General features: G+C 41.2%; 1 protein-coding gene across 4 annotated transcripts in view; it reads left to right on the top strand.

Moving 5' to 3' along the window:
* The window catches only part of RSBN1L (round spermatid basic protein 1 like), a 44,568-nt gene that overhangs the window by 15,841 nt on the left and 11,230 nt on the right, over window positions 1-17,497 (top strand). For 3 of the 4 annotated variants that reach the window (XM_015881752.2, XM_015881676.2, XM_032442339.1), the window contains 3 exons: window positions 7,680-8,323; window positions 16,615-16,752; window positions 16,950-17,092. In XM_015881752.2, the coding sequence (XP_015737238.1) occupies window positions 7,680-8,323; window positions 16,615-16,752; window positions 16,950-17,092 (925 nt within the window). The remainder of the gene's footprint in view (window positions 1-7,679; window positions 8,324-16,614; window positions 16,753-16,949; window positions 17,093-17,497) is intronic. The other variant, XM_032442338.1, reaches the window with a different exon arrangement.

Genomic DNA, 17,497 nt, shown 5'->3' with positions numbered 1-17,497 from the left:
TATCGCCAGTGGGGATTTTTGTTGTTCTTATTTTTCTATTTTAAGCGGCACCACTTCCAATAACACTCCTGCTCTCTAGGACTGCGTGTTTTATTTATTGACATGTCAGTGAAAGGGGTCTTGGCTACTCCTGTTCGTTGCTGTTTTTTTTTTTTTTGCCTGTGGCTGTGAGACTTAAACTGTCTGGAAGACAAGGGGTAATTCATCTTTCTGTGGCTCAAAGTGGAGTTTCTGTGCTTATTCTTTGAAGACACATTCTGAAGAGGTGGAGTGGAGCTTGATTTCTGTATGTCAGTACCTTATGCCGTTCTCACTGCAACTCAGACCTAAGGTGCTTGAGCCGTGTGAATGACTGGCCACGTGGCATGTAGGAGGAAAGGAAAAACCCATTAGTGAGTGTCCTTCTTACCTGTCCCCCTACTGGAGAGTAGCAGGCAGAATTTCTTGGTGGTGCTGCAGTAGGAGATGGTTGGTACAGCATCTAAGACTTAAGTAATGTTTTGCAGCTGTGACAGGAGTATCAGGCTGATGTTGAATTGCAGAACATGTAGTTTACCAGCAACTGATTCATGCTTTTTGTGCCTCCTAAAGGGAGGAGTCAGAAGACTCAGTCTTCCTGTCTTTGAGTTGAATTGGAGAAAAGAATATGGGAAGAATGGTCCCTTTGAGGCTCTTCTTCCCTTATATGTTTTTCCTTTGTGTGGCCTCCCACCAAGTGCTCTGTTCACTTTTGGTGACTGAGTTCTCCCAAAGTGGGGAAGTGAGAACTGACTTCAGTAGCTGCCTGCAGCTCTGAATGGTTATTCCTTGCTGCTGCCAGCAGTCAGCTGGAAGGCTGTGGGGATAAAGGAGCAACTTAGCGTTATTATTGATGTCTTCTGAAACTTCTGATGTACTCCCTACCCTGCTAATAATTTTGAGGGCTGTAAACTCGAAGTTGAAACAATTGGATGAAATAAGAGCTTTGTGGCTTCTGCTAATGTGCAGCGTTAGATCAAATACATCTGTGAATAAAACAGAATACTTTAGGTAACTTTGGAGTTCTTTTACTTATACAAGCTTGCATTTGGAAGGAATTAATCTGCGGTTACCAAAGTTGAGGCTGTTTATTGTCATCTTCAATTACAAACTAGTACTGTGTAATAATAACGGTGCATTGGAATATTTGTAAAATTCCAAAGTTTTGGACCTCAATCCAGCCAATAGATTATGTGCTGTGTGTGCCAGGGATGATGTGGCTCTGCAGTAAGTACAGTTTAAGCAACCTTGAGAAAGAAACTGCCTGTGCAGGTGTTTGTGGCGGGTTCATAGAATCACAGAGTGACAAGGTTGGAAATGACCTACAAGATCACGCAGTCCAACCATTACTGTTGCTTCTACAAACCACTAAACCATCTCTTGTAGCTCCTCATCCAGATGCCTCTTGAACACTGCCAGGATTGGCAACTCCGCCCCCTCCCTGGGCAGCCATTCCAGTGCCTGATCACTCTCTGAGAGAAAAAGTTTTTCCTTATGTCGAATCTAAACTTCCTCTGGTACAACTTGCGGCCATTTCCTCAGGTCCTGTTTGTTGTCTAGGAGAAGAGGCCAAACCCCTCCTTATCACAACCTCCCTTCAGGAAGTTGCAGAGTGCAATGAGGTCTCCCCTGGGCCTCCTCTTCTCCAGACTAAACAATCCCAGCTCCCTGAACAGCACCTCATAAGCCTTGTGCTCCAGACCCCTCACCTGCTTTGTTGCCCTTCTCTGCATTAGTGCTGATTGTCCAACATTTGTAGTGTGTTAGGCCTGATTTGCATGGAAGGTGGTTAAGAATTGTCCAGAGGGAGTTGTGTTATTTCTGAGTATATGCCTGCATGAGAAGAATGGAAATCTGTATTCATTCATTGACAAATACAGTTGAAGTTCTATAACTCTCTAATCATGCAGATATTGTTTGCCAAGCAGTAACATGACAATAAAATGTAATTTTCTTTGATCTTTTGTACCCCAGGGAAGTGTGAGCTCAGTCTGCTTCTTAACACCAGGTCAAGGGGAAGGGTTCTCTAAACATCTGGGGGCACTGAGTTTTTCCTTCCCTTTTATTGTTTGTTCCTGGAGTCCTAGAGGATTTTTGTGACTCACCTTAAGTAAGAAAAAGGCTTTTTTAACCACAGATGAAGACTGTGTCTTCTTTCTTGTGTTTCTGAATCCTTGTCAACAGTTTACAGACCAGTGGGTTCCATGATGGGTGGGGCAGGGGGGGTTTCACAAAATCTGTGTCTCTGGAAAAGGGAAACAGGGGACCCCAAAATAATTAAAAACAGCAGTAACGATTTGAGGAGAAACAAAGTAATTTTACAAAGTATGGTATTAGAATGTAAGGTAACACACTATAATACAGTATAATTAGAACTGAAGCTAATAAATCAAATATAATGGAGTATCTGAAAGCTGTAGGCCTTACAGTAATACTGAAGTGATGCACGCAGTCAGGATGGGCAGCAGTGAGGAGAGGCAAAGGAGATGTGAGCAAAGAAGAACCAAAGAGCCTGATCAGGTGAGACCTTGCTAGGAGTTCTGTCTCCTCTCTGACCACAAAGCCCCCTGAAGAATTTAGTTCTTCCAGGCAGGTACCCGGAACTGGAGCATTGCCACTTTAACTCCCAGCGCACTATGTGATGTTATGATGTGGAATACCAGTAACCAAAAATCATAAAACCATGACAATCAAATAAGTAGAAAACGCATTTTGTTCATAGGTGCTTGCTTAATGCATCTCAGAGTACAGAGACGAGATGCTGTCATGCAATTCAAAGTGTCCACTAGCTCAGGTGATACTGGATTCTTGCAGTTCTGTGTTTATGTATCTATGTACACATATGTTGTGATTGCTGGAGAGGACTGAAACAACTGTTTTGAAAGCTTTGGGTTGTGAATTACTGCCTCAGTAGTACTTAGCTGAGAAGTGAAATAAATGATCTTGCATCAAGTACTGCATTCATATTGCTTAAACCAAAGCTAGTTTGGATACGTCAGTGTTAGTGTTGAGATCTTCATTTTGCCTTTTGCTTTGCTTTCTTATGTTTTCACCAAATTCTAGACTGTCTGCTGTGAGACAGCTTCTGTAGTGTCCTAGGGAAGAGACACTGTGTGTATGCAGCTCTTGTTTTTCATGGCAATGTTCCTCCAAGTGTGAAAGTAGCACTATAGGTTTTGCAAGAAGCAGCACATTTCGCTTTATAGCACTTACATATATACAGCAGAGGAGTGACTGAATGGATGTAGTTCTGCTCCTCTCAACAAATAATGCAGAAAGAGAATAAGATGGAAGCACTATATTAGGTGTTGCTGATAGAAACTGTGGTATTTCAGCAAACTGATTCCTGTCACTGTTGAAGTCTTTGCAGGTTCTGAGCAGTTATAAACACCTACTTCACAGCCTGTGTTTGAAGTTCAGCAGAGCAGAAGCCTGAGGCTAAAAGGCTGCTGCATTCTTCTTTGAAATTCTGTTCGGGTTTTACTAAAGAATCCTACTTCTAGAAGTCATTGCTTTCCATTTGATGTTTATATTCCTCAGGAAAATATCAGCTGTGTGCCGTAATAACTGAATACAAGTACTCTAAAGGTGGGTATAAGTAGGTGTCAAGACAGTATTAATAACAGACATAGTGCTGTTGTAGACAAAAGAAGGAATTTCCATCCAAGAAACTACAGTTAAATGTACAACTTCAAACAAGACTTCAGAATCTGAATCTTTGCAGTGAGGTTTGCTAGGAACTTCTTACCTTCTCTTGTGTGTTGAGGCAGAATTGTGTGTATGGGGTTTCTTCCACTTAAGGGCAGCCTCTTTCAAGGCCTGGAGAGGGCAGATGAAGGTGGGGGGTGGACAGCCTACCCCAGCAGATCATACTGCTAGTGGCAGGAGCTGGTTCTGCTGCTCCTTCCCTCATTGCATGCTGTCCCTGTTGTCAGTGCTTTAGCTCCTGCTGGCAACACCAGGTACCAATTCTGTTCACTGATGTAGCAGCAGACAAACAAATAGTTTTCTGCTGAGCCGTTAAGTCGAGTCAGTTGTTTTGCAATCAGATGAGCATCAGTCAGTACAAGGAAGAGGTGCTGTGGAATTGTGTGCCAGCAGCAGGAAAGAGATGAGTGGGGAGTTGGGCTCTACTTATCCATGGCCATGAGCCATGCTCAGCTATGCCGTGAATCCATATTTGAAGGCTGAACAAATAACTGAGGATCTGACAGTTTTCTCATCTGCCAGTGCTCAGTTTGTAATATAAAAATCTTTCTCTGAGAAATGTGACATCTGGTGTATCAGACTGGTGCATGCTCTAAAAATAATGTTTCCTATGTGCATCACTGCTACCAGTATGAAAATAAAATAGGGCTCTTAACAGAACTGCAGTCTTGTGTAGGCAGTAGCTTAAGCCTGTGTGAATTTGAGGGAGGCTCAAAACAGCAAACCAGCTTTCCAAGTAAGGCTGTCTTTCATTTTCTGCTTGAAGTGCCTTTGGAGAGGTAGCTTTTAGCTTTGTTGGTATGCAGTTTTTTTCAGATGTGTTTGATTCTGCTATTATTTGGAGTCCTATCTCTGACTATTCTTGTGACTTTTGTGTCTCAAGGTCTTTTTCCTGTCCATTGGCACTGTTAATGCACACTCTTGAAGAGAGCATTCATACAGTGTCTCCAAGGATAGAGGTGACTATTGCGATTTCTTTCAGTAGCTCAAGCAGCACTTCAGGCAGCTCTGTTACTTCCCATCGGAGTTGTTCTGGTGGGTTTTTATTACAGCTGTTTGATCTTCCTGCAGCTGTTGCTCTCTTGGTTTTCAGTTATTTCAGAGTTGAAAATGGCTCCAGTAAAAGATCTGTGGGAGGTGTTTGGAGATGAGAGGTTGCCAGCAAGTATTTATTTGGCTCAGTATTTTTTTTACCTGGGTAAGCATGTCCAGATGAACTTTTAGTACTTGATATGTGTAAGAAAAACTGCAATCTGTGAGCAAAAGTAAAACAAACAAACAAAGCCAATGAGTAACCAACTAAAAAACCCACCCCAAACAAAATAACCCTCCCCCGCCCCCCCCAAAAAAAAGCAACCACAACAAAAACAACCCCCCAACAGAAACCCAGTCTGTATTGTTACTGTATTTGTACTCAAACTGAACAGAACATCCTTAAGGCTGGACGGGCAGTTGTGTTGGATACCAGGTTTAAAAAGAAAAATGTCCTGTGGTTGGGTGTTTTCTTTCCTTCTGGAAGCTTCGTGGCAATGGTATGAAAACAAACCCAGCGAATGATCGATGTTCTTCGTGTCAAAAATGCCTTAGTGCATGTAATCCCTCCTAAGAAGGTTTAGAGTACTTAAGTAGGTGTAAACCAAGTTAACTAAACTTGTTTTTACAGCTGGATTGACTGCAGACCTTTTTGGATGCGTTTAGACCAAGTTGTTAAGTTTGGTAATTTATGAAGGTACTGGCTTGCATTCAAGCTATCTAACTTTAGTTGTGTATGTGAAGTCGATGTTTGCTTTTAGCGTGTTTTAAAGGCACCACTGCTGTTAAGGTCTTTCTTACTTAATTTAAGTGCTGTTTTGTAAATTGAGAAGTTTCTATTTTGTCATTTATTCCTTTAGCTGCCACCCACAGCTCTACCTTGCTCCAGCATTCGGTGCTCAAATTCCATACTTTATATATGCAGATAGCAGCACTGTTTGGGAGAATTGGACTTGAAGTATCCCCCAGTGTAGCAATGAATGTTGTTGTTTAGAGTGATATAAATTAAAAAGAGTAAGTCCAAGCACTTGAAATAGCAGTAATTTTTTGGATACTCTCTTATGGTGTGTTGTTGCAGTCAGGTTGAGGGAGAAAGCCTAATTCTGTGCTCTGAGGTTTGAGTTGAGATTTTATGATATGTAGAATGGAACTGTCCTTTTGTCATAGGCCACTGAGTTATTTTTGTTTTTCTCACATGAAGGTAGTGCCATAATGACTCCAGTACTGTATTATAATGTGGGTTGATGTTTGTCGGGTGATGATGTTTCCCTCAGGTACCTTGGCATCCTCAGTGTGTTACTGTTTATTCCTGTAAGGATTAGGTAGCTGATTGCACGTGTTTCTTTCCTTCCTGGTCTTCCCATGCCAATAGATTTAAAAAGTGCTGAGGCAGAAGATGTTAACAAAGAAGTAGAGACTTGCATCTGTTGGACTATGCTGTTTTTACATTAAATGTAGTCTAAAGGAAGGACAGATTTTCATGAGGATCCTGTGCCTCCTGGCAGTTGAATGTGGTTAGCTAAAAATGAGATTGTGCTCCTAGTTTGCTACATGAAATCAGATTTAGCTGGGAGTCTTTGTAGCTCTTAACTGTGTGGATTAGGTTAAGAAATCCTGGAGCCCACTTCCTTGTTTAGGCTAAGTAAGCAGCGAGTGACCCCGGGGCACTTCTTCCCACTACAAGATGAGAAAATAGAAGATAGGGAGATAACGAGCTTGTTGCCTGCACTTCAGAGATCCCGGAGGCATTTGTAACTGCTGTTGCAGACCTCAAGAAATTGAGGCAGTGGCTTAATTGCTGCTGCTTCTTTCCAGTATCTGTTTAAGCTCCAGTTGCAGACCTTTTAATTACCAGCAAGAATGTGCGATTCCATTCACCAGAAGTTGTGATCTTTTTTCTTTTTAAGGACTTTTTTGTAAATTATTTGAACTGAGGATTGCAAAATTAGTCTACTCTAACATAGCTGGCTTGAAAATTAGTTAGCTATCTAACATTGGCAAATTTGAGGTTACTTAGAAATTGTGTATTTCATTGTAAGACTTCTCCAAACTTCTGTGTCTGAATGTGTGTATTTGGAATTACTGATTGTGAATGCAGCAGGTTCAGTAATTGGATTCTATCAAATCATGATGTGAGATTGTATCGAATGCTTCATTACACTGTCCTGAAGTACAGAAGTTTTTGGGTTATCCCATTTATTCCTACCATTGGTACCCCCACCCATAAACACTGTGAGAACAACACTGAGCATGTTTATCAACTGAGGATGTTTATCTTCAGTATTGCTTGAACTTGATGTCTACTAATGACTACTTGCATACACAAATGTGACCTTACATCTTATTTTCAATTTAGCTTGCATGTTATGTAAATTTCAGTGTTATGAGGCCTTTATTTATTTATTTTTAAGAAAGCATGTGGTCAGTTTTTGATATTTCCACATGTATTTCAATCAAACTCTATCTTGTTTCTCGAAGAACACCATGTAAAGCCATCTGACAAGGTAGGTCATAGCAGCAGTATTTGTAAGCAGTTTGCTGATGGTTGATATTTATTGACTGTAAATCTCTTGTTTGGCAAAGTGTATTGACAGCTGTTGTGTAATTGATCTAACTTTCTGGTTTAGTAGTTGCTGATGACCACTGAGACAGTATGGTCGTGGTCTGTGACCAATTATGAGAGTAGACCTAGAAATCCTTCTACTTTTTTGCTTTGTTTTTCTTCCCCTGTATGTTAGTGAGCAGTTGTAGCCTGATCATGGTGGTTGTGCCTAATAGTCACTTTCATTTAGATACGCATTTTGGGATGCTTGGTGTTGACCTCTCTGTGTACCTTAATGCTTTGATAACTTAATCCCAACCTCTGGATAAGTATTCTCTATTCTGAAGGTGCTTACAAGGTCTTTTTTTTCTTTTGACAGCTGGGAAGGAGAAACCAAAAACGAATGCAGAAGAGCTACAGATAAAAAAGGTTAAGAAGAAAAAGAAAAAGAAACATAAAGAGAATGAGAAGAGGAAGCGTCCAAAAATGTACAGCAAATCCATTCAGACTATCTGCTCAGGACTGGTTTCTGATGTTGAGGATCAGGAAGCCAAAGGCATCATAGATGATCATCTTAAGGATTTCAGTGGGAAAAATATGGATCCCAAGAAGGACTGTGAGTCCAAGATACCAGAGAACAGTGAGTTTCCATTTGTCTCGTTAAAGGAGCCACGGGTTCAAAATAAACTCAAAAGGTTGGACACATTGGAGTTCAAACAGCTGATTCATATTGAGCACCAGCCTAACGGAGGTGCATCAGTTATCCATGCCTACAGTAATGAACTCTCCCACTTATCTCCTGTGGAGATGGAGAGATTTGCAGAAGAGTTTGTGGGTCTGGTTTTTAGTGAAAATGAAAACTGTGCAGCTTACTATGTAATGGGTATTGTTCATGGGGCAGCTACTTATTTACCTGACTTTTTAGACTACTTTTCATTTAATTTTCCCAATTCACCAGTGAAAATGGAGATTTTGGGAAAGAAAGATATAGAGACAACGACTATGTCAAATTTTCATGCTCAGGTAAGAGGTTATATATTTTACTTTCTAAAGTCGTATAATGGTTTCAAACAACTGTGAATGGATTTTCTTAGAATACAGTGTGGGTGAAACAAGACTGGAAGCAAGGCTGTTCTTTGTTAGCTCTGCAGTGTTAAGGAGCTTGTTAACTGAGGAGAAGTTGCATTTTGTGTGGGAGGGAAAATGTATGCACGTGTTTGTAGGTTTCTTTGGATTTGTCACTGTCTGAAGCCTAACTGAGTTTTGGAGGGCTAAAGTGATTTAGCTGTAGCTCTCTGGGCATCTAAACTGTAGCTTTTCTATATGAGCTTCTCAGTTAAAATGAAAGTATTTTAATACATCAGAATGACGTCACTCATAAAACCTTTGTAGGGAACAGTTAAGTAATTTCATATGTAGTTTGAGTCTTCTAAATCTGTTTGTAAAGGGGAACTTGACAGTGGTTCATACAGCTGTTAATTTGATCCTTCATGGTTGCATTTGCTCACAGTTAGTTGTATTCCCATGAAAGCAGTTAAACTGTGGCAAAATGGCAGGCAACTTCTGAATCTATTTCTTTCTGTTTTCATTTTCAGGGAGAGATGACTGTATAGTCTCATAACAGTAACTACTGGTTAAATGCCACCTCTGCTATTTATGTAGATGTAGATGACACAAATATTCTGTATGCAACAGTAATGTATTTCAGGTCCTAGAAGTTGAGGGAAAAAAGTACTTTCCTAGATTGCAGCCTTGGTAATGAAAGCATTGTGTAAAGCTCTTAGAGATAACCTGGTACTATTATGAGGATAACTCAGTCCAATTTTCTGCCTGTATCAACTTCAGATCATAGTTAACTGTTTAACTTGGTTCCAAATAGTTGCCTACTTGTGAATATTAAATGTTACTTGAGACATTTATTAACTATTTTAGTCTTATTTAGACTGCTATGAGGAGCTCAAATGTGAGTCACACTGATTCAAAAAGATATGCTTTTGTTTTCACTACCTAAATATTTGTATGAAACGCTGCTGAATAATGTCATGCTTGTCACCTGCAAGTGTGTGTAGAACTGAGTTGTTGCTGCAAGGGGATGCTTGTGGCCCTGGCTTAAAGGCAAGAAACAAAAAACCCATCCACTGCCACAGAATGTGAATGTTCTGTAAATGCACTGCAATGTTCCTGAGTTTCACCAACACAGCAATGGTTCTGTTTACACCGTATTTTGTGGGAGCTCCCTGGAGCTGTGCTGTCTGATGCCATCTCACATAAGGAAGCTGGATCTGTATGTGTGTTCTCTGGGGCAGCATTAGTGGAAACATAACCGTGTGCTAATATCCATCTTAAAGACATACTTTAAGAAATGCCTGGACATGATTTGTGTGAATTGTAATGGAACTATGTTACCGGTTAATCTGATGTTACAATAGTAATATCCACAGCTCGATCAGTTCTGTGTTTGAGACTGTTTTCCTACCCTACTGTGAGTGAAGGAGGAACAGAAAATTTAGTAGATGAAAGAAGCTGAACTTTACATTGTAGTGCTCAAATCATTGACGTCGTAGTCTTGAAGTGCACATTTAACTTGTCTGGAGGTTTAGTTCTGTTATCTTCCTTTTGTTTTCTCTGCTTTTCAGCAAGTCTTTGTATCTTTTATCACTTGTCAGGATTTAGTTGCATGACGGAATGCTTGGCTCCTGTTACAGTTTTGCTCACATAAAGGGTGTTGTGTGTATGAATAATGTATATATGCGTATGCCAGACTTCTTCATACAGTCTTTTACACAGCATTACTCTTACCTGGAATACAATGGTCAGTATCTTGGTTGCCTGGGTAATGATTCTGTTTTTCCTTACTGCTGTTATTTTAAAGTCTTCTGTCTGCCTACATTCTCCGTGTTACCAGGTGATTTGCTGCAGCTTAGGCTTCCTTAGCTCTGTGTTTCCTTTCTGACTGGGGCCAGGGAAAGAGTATGGGAACATACCAGCCAATAGTGGTACTGTGCCACAGGTCTCACCCTCCACAGGTACCAGAGACCCTTCTCAGATCTGAGGACTATGAGTTATGTTTTGACCTCCAGCTGTGCTTTTGTTGTGCGAGTCTCATTCATTAGTATCAGCCACCTCTTTTTTTCTTTTCAGTTTTCTATATCTGAACTGTAAAAGAAGTACTACATGATCACGTAACTTGTTATTTTTTGGGGTGCAGTTTGACACTATTTTCCCTTCTTGCTGAATTCTTTGTTGAACTTGAAGAGATTTAAGTGTTGTTGTACTGTATTTCATTGAAATTTAAACGTAGTTTCCCTTCCTGCGTTACAAAAGCTCTGTACTCATGTGTTATGTGGTGTTCTGAGCTGCCTGTACAAGGTGAGTGGATTTCTGATGCCCAGGTAGGAACTTAGTGTATCTGGTTTGCTTTGAATATGTCTCAACCTTCTTCAGTATTAAACTCAGCTGCACTGTTAATTTAAGCTAAAACACTGAAATGAGGCTGACATTAGTGGGTGAAGTTGTTTGTCTGTTTTTGAGACTTCTTTGTGATGTGTGTAACCAGTCTGACAAACCTGACTTGTATTTAGAGAGACTGAAGTGTATGAAAAGAATAATCCAGAGAAGGAGGAATGAGTTAATCCTGGAGCAGAAGTATCAGAGTGGTTGGTGTATCAGAGGTGACTTCAATTTTTTTCCTCTGCTGGATTCTTTCATTACTACTCAGTCAGCCTCAACCCTGTTTTATTGATTTCTTTTTCCCCTGCGTCAGATAGAAGTGATGTATTTTCTCTTGTTGGGAGATTAGGAAATGGGGTGAAGCTTGTGAGACAAGTCGCAGTGGGCGCAGGAGAGGGAGGTTTGAGTTGGGATTGGTTCTGTCTCATCAGAATGAGCTGTTAAATTTCAGAGAGAGAGAAACTGGAGAGTTGTCCATCGCCCATCTCAGGTCTGTACTTAAGCACTGCAAAATAAATCCTTTTTTTGTTGTTGTTAATATAAGTTTTGTTGTGAAGCATTTCTGAGGCTCGATGGCTCTATAACTAGACAAAGTGGAATTAGTTTGGATGTCCATCCCTGGATTCCTGCATCCTTGTACACTGATAGCTGCATCAGTTACCCAATAGCTTTGAATCTTGTCAAGTTCTTAGGCGCATTACGAAGAGTGCTCCTAAATGATCAGCTTTTGCCACCTGCTTGGAGCTTATGTCACTTGAAATAAGCTCAGTAGTGTTGTTGAGGTGAATTACTTGAGGTTTTGAAACCATGTCTGTGTCCTGGTGTTGGGTAAGTGTAAACTTTGTGTTCTGCTAAAACCTCAGAGCTTGCGCTTCACGTTTAATTGTAGCAGTGCTTACTGGGTTGATTGATTTATTTATTGTCCTGCTCTTCAGTCTGGTTGGAAAGAAAACATCATTTGTGCAGGTAGAAGAAATCCTGAGCAATACAAAACAAAACAGTTCCTGTGCTTCAAGGCAAGTCTTGACTGTTTGAAGCCTTATCTGACAAGTGCTTATCTGATGTGCTGGCTGAGATATCTAGGTGATTCCGTGCTTCCCAAGGGAACCTGGTGAACAATCTTCTTGTTTGTCCTCTTACCTTAATCCTCCCTCTAGTCCTTTTATTTGCATCAGCAGTGACAAGACAGCCACCGCATGCCTCTCTTTTAGTGTTTTCCAAGTTTGACACCTTATATCCTTAACTGTGATACCCTCTTACTGCTCCCTCTTTACACTCTCTTCAGTCAGCCCTTTTCACTATTCAATTTACAAAACAGCCAAACAAAACACCAGTATCTACCCGGTATATTACTGTTGTAAAGGAATATGAGGGGATTGCTTCAGGTGGCTCCAAGTGATTGCTCCTGGCTGTTCACTCCTGCCTTTTTCAGAGCAGCAGCTCTTGCAAAGTGAATCACTCCATTATTACATGCAATCAAATGTGTGTGTAGATGCATCCAAGTATAGTTCTTTGCTTTCCTTCAAATTGAATTACACCCTGTGCATTTAGATCCCTGTCAGAGATGTTGTTTTGATCCTTTCCTGTCGCAAGCTTGTAGCTTTTGTGTTACCTGCAGGTTTGATAAGCGTACGCTGTGCTGAAAGATCCTTGGTTAGTAATGAAGTGCAGAGCCCTTTGTATTGATGTTTATGTGATTAAATGGCTCTGCTGTTTGCAGTTACTAGATTCTATTTCTGTCCTTTGAAAATGCCTATCCTGTCATTGAAAGAAAGGTTTGCTTTTGTTTGGCTTGATTGTTTTTGATTTATCCATACTTTTCACCATTTTATCTTTAGGCTGAAACACCTTGTTACCCCCGTCCTCCCAAGAGCATCTGGGATAAGTGTTTGTGTCTTGCTTCTCTCGCCACCTGTTTGTTTCAGGTGGTGTGTTTATCCTCTTACAGCTTGAAGAGCACACTTTGAGTTCTCACTGAATTGCTGCAGCTTGCTTTCTTGGTTTGCTACCTGCTTTGTTACTCCATGGGGGGTGAGGATCATCATCCTGTCCCAGATCAGATGGGCTTCAAAGTCTGTATGTTTTGCACCATTTGAAGTGTGGTCATACAAGCTGTCAGAGCCCATCTAACACCTCTTGCTGCTGAAAGAGGATGTCCTTGTTATTGCTTCCAGCTGTTTGCTTATCTCACAATGTAAGGTTCTGCAGGAGGCTTCTTTGATGGAAACAGAACTTTTCTCATTTGTTAAATGGTGTTGAACAGAGAATCAGTTCATACAGAATGTCATCAGAAGTCTGCATTATGTGTTCCGCACATAAAAGTTACCTTTCAAGATTGCTTGTAAACAGTGTTACCAATGGATATCAAATGAGATGTATGTTGCTTGTTTTTATTGGGGTATTTTGTATTGAGGGAAAAACAAACCAAACAAAGCCCTCAAGGTATGTACTGGAAACCTGGAGAGAATCCAAGACTGAGTGTTGTCAGAGGTCTTCTTGAGTTACAGGTGTGTGATAGATACTTTGTCTTGGCAAGATTGTTTTATGTGAAGGTTAGAGTTCTTTGTCAACTACTGCACTGTTTTTTGTATCAGTGGAATACAGAATATTAGGGCATCTTGCTTCTTATTACTTGGACTGTCTGTCCTTTATTAATTAAGGATTTCAGCTGTGATGTGAATGAAGTACGTGTGGTGATAGTATTGACTGCAGTTGTAAAAGGACACTGGTGGAGCTGTACTCTAATAAAGATGCTGGAGGGCATCTCCTGAAACTTGTGTTTAGGAAGTGGTGTGTACCGTGTGTGTGGTGTGAGGAGGTGGATGATCGTCTCTGGTGGCTCAGCTGAAGGAGGACGTAGAAGGATTTGGGAGCATCACGGAGGGAGGAGATGAGTGGAGCTGCTCCCTGCTGCTATAGCTGCAAGAAAAGCAAGTAGTGGTGGATCCCCTACTTTCTTGTCATTGGAGGAGGAGGGGACCTAGGAGATGGGGAGGAGTGGAGACAGGTCCCTGTTTGGGGTGGCAGGGAAATCCCCCACCTTGTCTTCCCAGGTGCCCTTACACAATAGGTACAGGACTCTGCGATGTGAAGGACAGCTAAGTGAGGATGCTGAAGAAGATCTGTAGGGTTGTCTGGGGCTGACAAGCCACCTCCTCGTGTCAAGACTGCCAGTGCATGGAACAGAAAGGTGATTGTCATACATGGTTCCCTCTGAAGGGAGCGGGGGCCGAATAGGCTCACCAGACACACAGGGGGAAGTCTGCTGTCTCCCTGGGACCTGGGTCAGGTACATTACTAGTAAGCTCTCTGGTTTGGGATGACCTTCTGATTATTACCCGCTTTTGGTAGTTGGCAGCAGTGAAGTCATGGTGAGAAGCCTGAGGGCCATCAAAAGGGTCTTTAGGGCTGAGACTCTAGGGGGAAAAAGAGTGTTTACCATACTTGGAAAAAAGAATAGCTGACTCGGGAAGAGTACACATGTGTTGCTAGGATATGCAGAAGGGATAGTAGAAAGGCAGAGACATAGACTCAATCATGGACTCATGTCATAGCTGTGTGCAGGGCTGCCAACCACCAGATCAGGCTGCCCAGAGCCACATCCAGCCTGGCCTTGAATGCTTCCAGGGATGGGGCATCCACAGCCTCCTTGGGCAACCTGTTCCAGAAGCCCAGCAATGACTTATCTGGCCAGCACTGTTAAAGGTAATTGAAAATGTTATTACAAATACATTGACAACAAAAGGAGGACCAAGGAGAATCTCCATCATTTATTGGATGTGACAAGGAACATCACCACTAAGGCTGAGGTTCTCAATGACTTCTTTAGTAGTCTGCCCAGTGATCTTCAGAGTACTCAGCCCATGCCCTGAGTCTGGAGTTCAGTCCTGCAGTTGGGCTAAACGCTCTTCCAAGGTCCTTTCTATATGAACTTTTCTGTTCTAATTGTGTCACGGGAGAGAGATGAGATAGCAGATTCTCAAGAGCAGCTGAAAGTCACTGTGTGCTTCAGTGCAGCTCTGAACCACAGAGCAGGCGTGCTGCTGCAGGAGGACACAGTGGAAGAGAGTGAAGAGCTGGAGCTACTTCAGAAGAGAATGCTCACTGCCAGCTTCTTCCTCCGTTGGCAGACTTGGTGTTCTTTCTGGCCAGGCATTCATTGTTATGGCATGCCTCTTATTTATATCTCTTTCTTAAAATAAATAAAATCCAAGGATGTTAATGCAAATGCCAGCTCAGTATTCTGACATAGAGAGGCAGAATGCTGAAAATGCTAAGCTACTTATGCCAGTGGAAGACCCATCCACTTGCATGTTAGGTTTATCAATAAACTGTGATTGATACGTTTATGGCTGTCTGTACCTTCAGAAAGTGTTGTAGTATGGATCTGTCCAGTAAGCCATAAATGGAAAGCGTCTTTATCTTATGTATCCAAGTACCTTCATCCCGTGAGCTCCTGCCACTTAGTGCCGGTGCAGACAGCTGAGGACTGACTGGTGGAGGCTCAACAGAAATGAGTATTTGCTGTTGTTTTGTAATGAAGGCAGCAGTGTCAGCGCAAGAGAGCTGCAGGAATTTATGATGAAAGATTCGGGGAACGGGGGAACGCTGCTGTTCTCAATATGGCTCTCATGGTTTGCCATCACATTAACTCAGACATTTTGTAGAGTCTTACTGTTTGTCTGTCCTCTGTGGCCTGTGTGCGTGTGACCGAGTTGATTGGAAGAGGGTTTGGCTCTCAGTTTGTGAGAGGCATCTTGTTACATCAGTGTAGCTTCTAAGGAGGGCACAGTATTGTTCTGCGCTGTGTGCTTAGTCTTTTCTGGAGTCGCTGCTAATTATCCTCTGCCCTGCTGTAGTTACTGGGAATTTTAGTAGTCTGTTTGGGTGAGGACCATAATTAAGCTGTTCTTCATTGTTTTCCCTGCGCCTTTTTTGTTTCCTTGCTTTGGATGCTGAACGCGTGGAGATGCAGTGCAAGAGAAATGCTGTACTTGTTTGTGCAGTAATCCATCTGCTCTTCCCTCTGTTTTGATCTCGGTCATATTTCATCTGATAATACTGCTGTGTTGTTTAGCCTGTTAAATAGGAAACCAGAAGAGGAAGTGATCCTGATCAGTCTTGTGCTTAAGTATTTTATTCATGTAATAAGGCAGATAAGATTACTTGAAAACAAAACGACCTTAATGCTGTGTTTCTGTTTGAGTTTTAAGAAGTTTCTTTTTTGTGAGTGGTGAATGCTACGGCCCTTAAAGTGGGAGGAGAGAGGAAGAAGTCTTAGCACATAAATGAGTGGTTGTCATTCTCTCTTTTCCTGTATCAGCCCTTTGTGGGCCTTGACTTCACTAACTGCAAAGTTAGTCCAGTTAGTGGACTCACAGAGTGGCTGTATTGGAGAGGATGATTGGCAGAGGAACTATTCAGAATGTAATGATCTCATATCATAATGATCTCAGGATGCTGCATAACTTACAGGAAAAACTAAAAATTGGATTAGACCTCAGTTAAATATGCAGATCAGGTAATCAAGGTAAGAATGTTTATTATTTAACTGGTTAGATTGTACTTGAATAGTCTTTCACAGTTACTGCTTTTGGAATATTATTTTCTTGAAAGATAACATTCACTCAGCCTTGCATTCAGACTTGAGATATGGAAAGCACGATTGTCATACATCTTTAATAGGAGCTTTTCTTCGCTGACTTTTAGTAATTGAATTCTTAATAATCTTAGGTATAATGAGGGTTTGTGTAGAACTTGATATCGATCAGAAAACGTAAGCACAGATTAAAGGTGTTTGTTGAATGCGGACTTGAAGTGATACTGACCTCAGTGTAACTTTAACTGTCATATTCTACTTATAGGTAAAAAGAACATACTCTCATGGTACGTATAGAGCTGGCCCAATGAGACAGATCAGCCTGGTTGGAGCAGTTGATGAGGAAGTGGGGGATTACTTTCCTGAATTCCTTGATATGTTGGAAGAATCACCCTTCTTAAAAGTAAGGACAGAAGGGAATAGGGTGGGTGAAGGGGGACGATGCTCTGGTAATGTTAAAATCAGGTGATTGTGCTTTGAACTTCACTTAGATAACTGAGTTGCGTAATAAGTCTGTTCACTGTGACAGATAAAGACTACTTGAATTACTTTAAAATAAGTATACTTAACTTCAAAATTGTGCCTTGTATTTCCCATTAGTGTACACTGCCATGGGGAACACTTTCTAGTTTAAAATTAGAGAGTCGTAAAGACAGTGATGATGGTCCCATTATGTGGGTACGTCCAGGAGAGCAGATGATCCCCGTGGCTGACATGCCAAAGTCACCTTTCAAAAGGAAGAGGTATGTTGAAATGTTTTGCTTGTTAAGTGTTTGGTTGGTATTCATTGGTTAAAATTCATTTTACTTGAAGCATTTTGCTGGCTTATGTGTTATCTTAATGTAAGTTGCTGAAAGTGTTCATCTCATAAGATATACTTCTAAGTTGCTTTGCTTTACAAGAGTTGTTCTGGTTGGTCATAGTGTGGTTTTTGGTTTTTTAGTATTTTTATTGTTTACTGTCTGGCCAGTCACACTGCTCGTTCTCTCTAGAGCTGTAAGAAGAATTTAAGGTTACCGTCTGAATATTCCTCATTTTCCTCATGCAATGAATTTACAATATAGTGAAATGAAGGTGATAGAGACACAAAGAGCAAGCTAACTCAACGCTTTCTTTGTGCTGCTCTTTGCTGATAAGATTGGTCTCCA

This window comes from Coturnix japonica, chromosome 1, assembly GCF_001577835.2.
Source record: "Coturnix japonica isolate 7356 chromosome 1, Coturnix japonica 2.1, whole genome shotgun sequence".
Taxonomy (NCBI): domain Eukaryota; kingdom Metazoa; phylum Chordata; class Aves; order Galliformes; family Phasianidae; genus Coturnix; species Coturnix japonica.
Note: the sequence above shows the minus strand (reverse complement) of the source record. Positions and strands in the feature narration are given on the sequence as shown.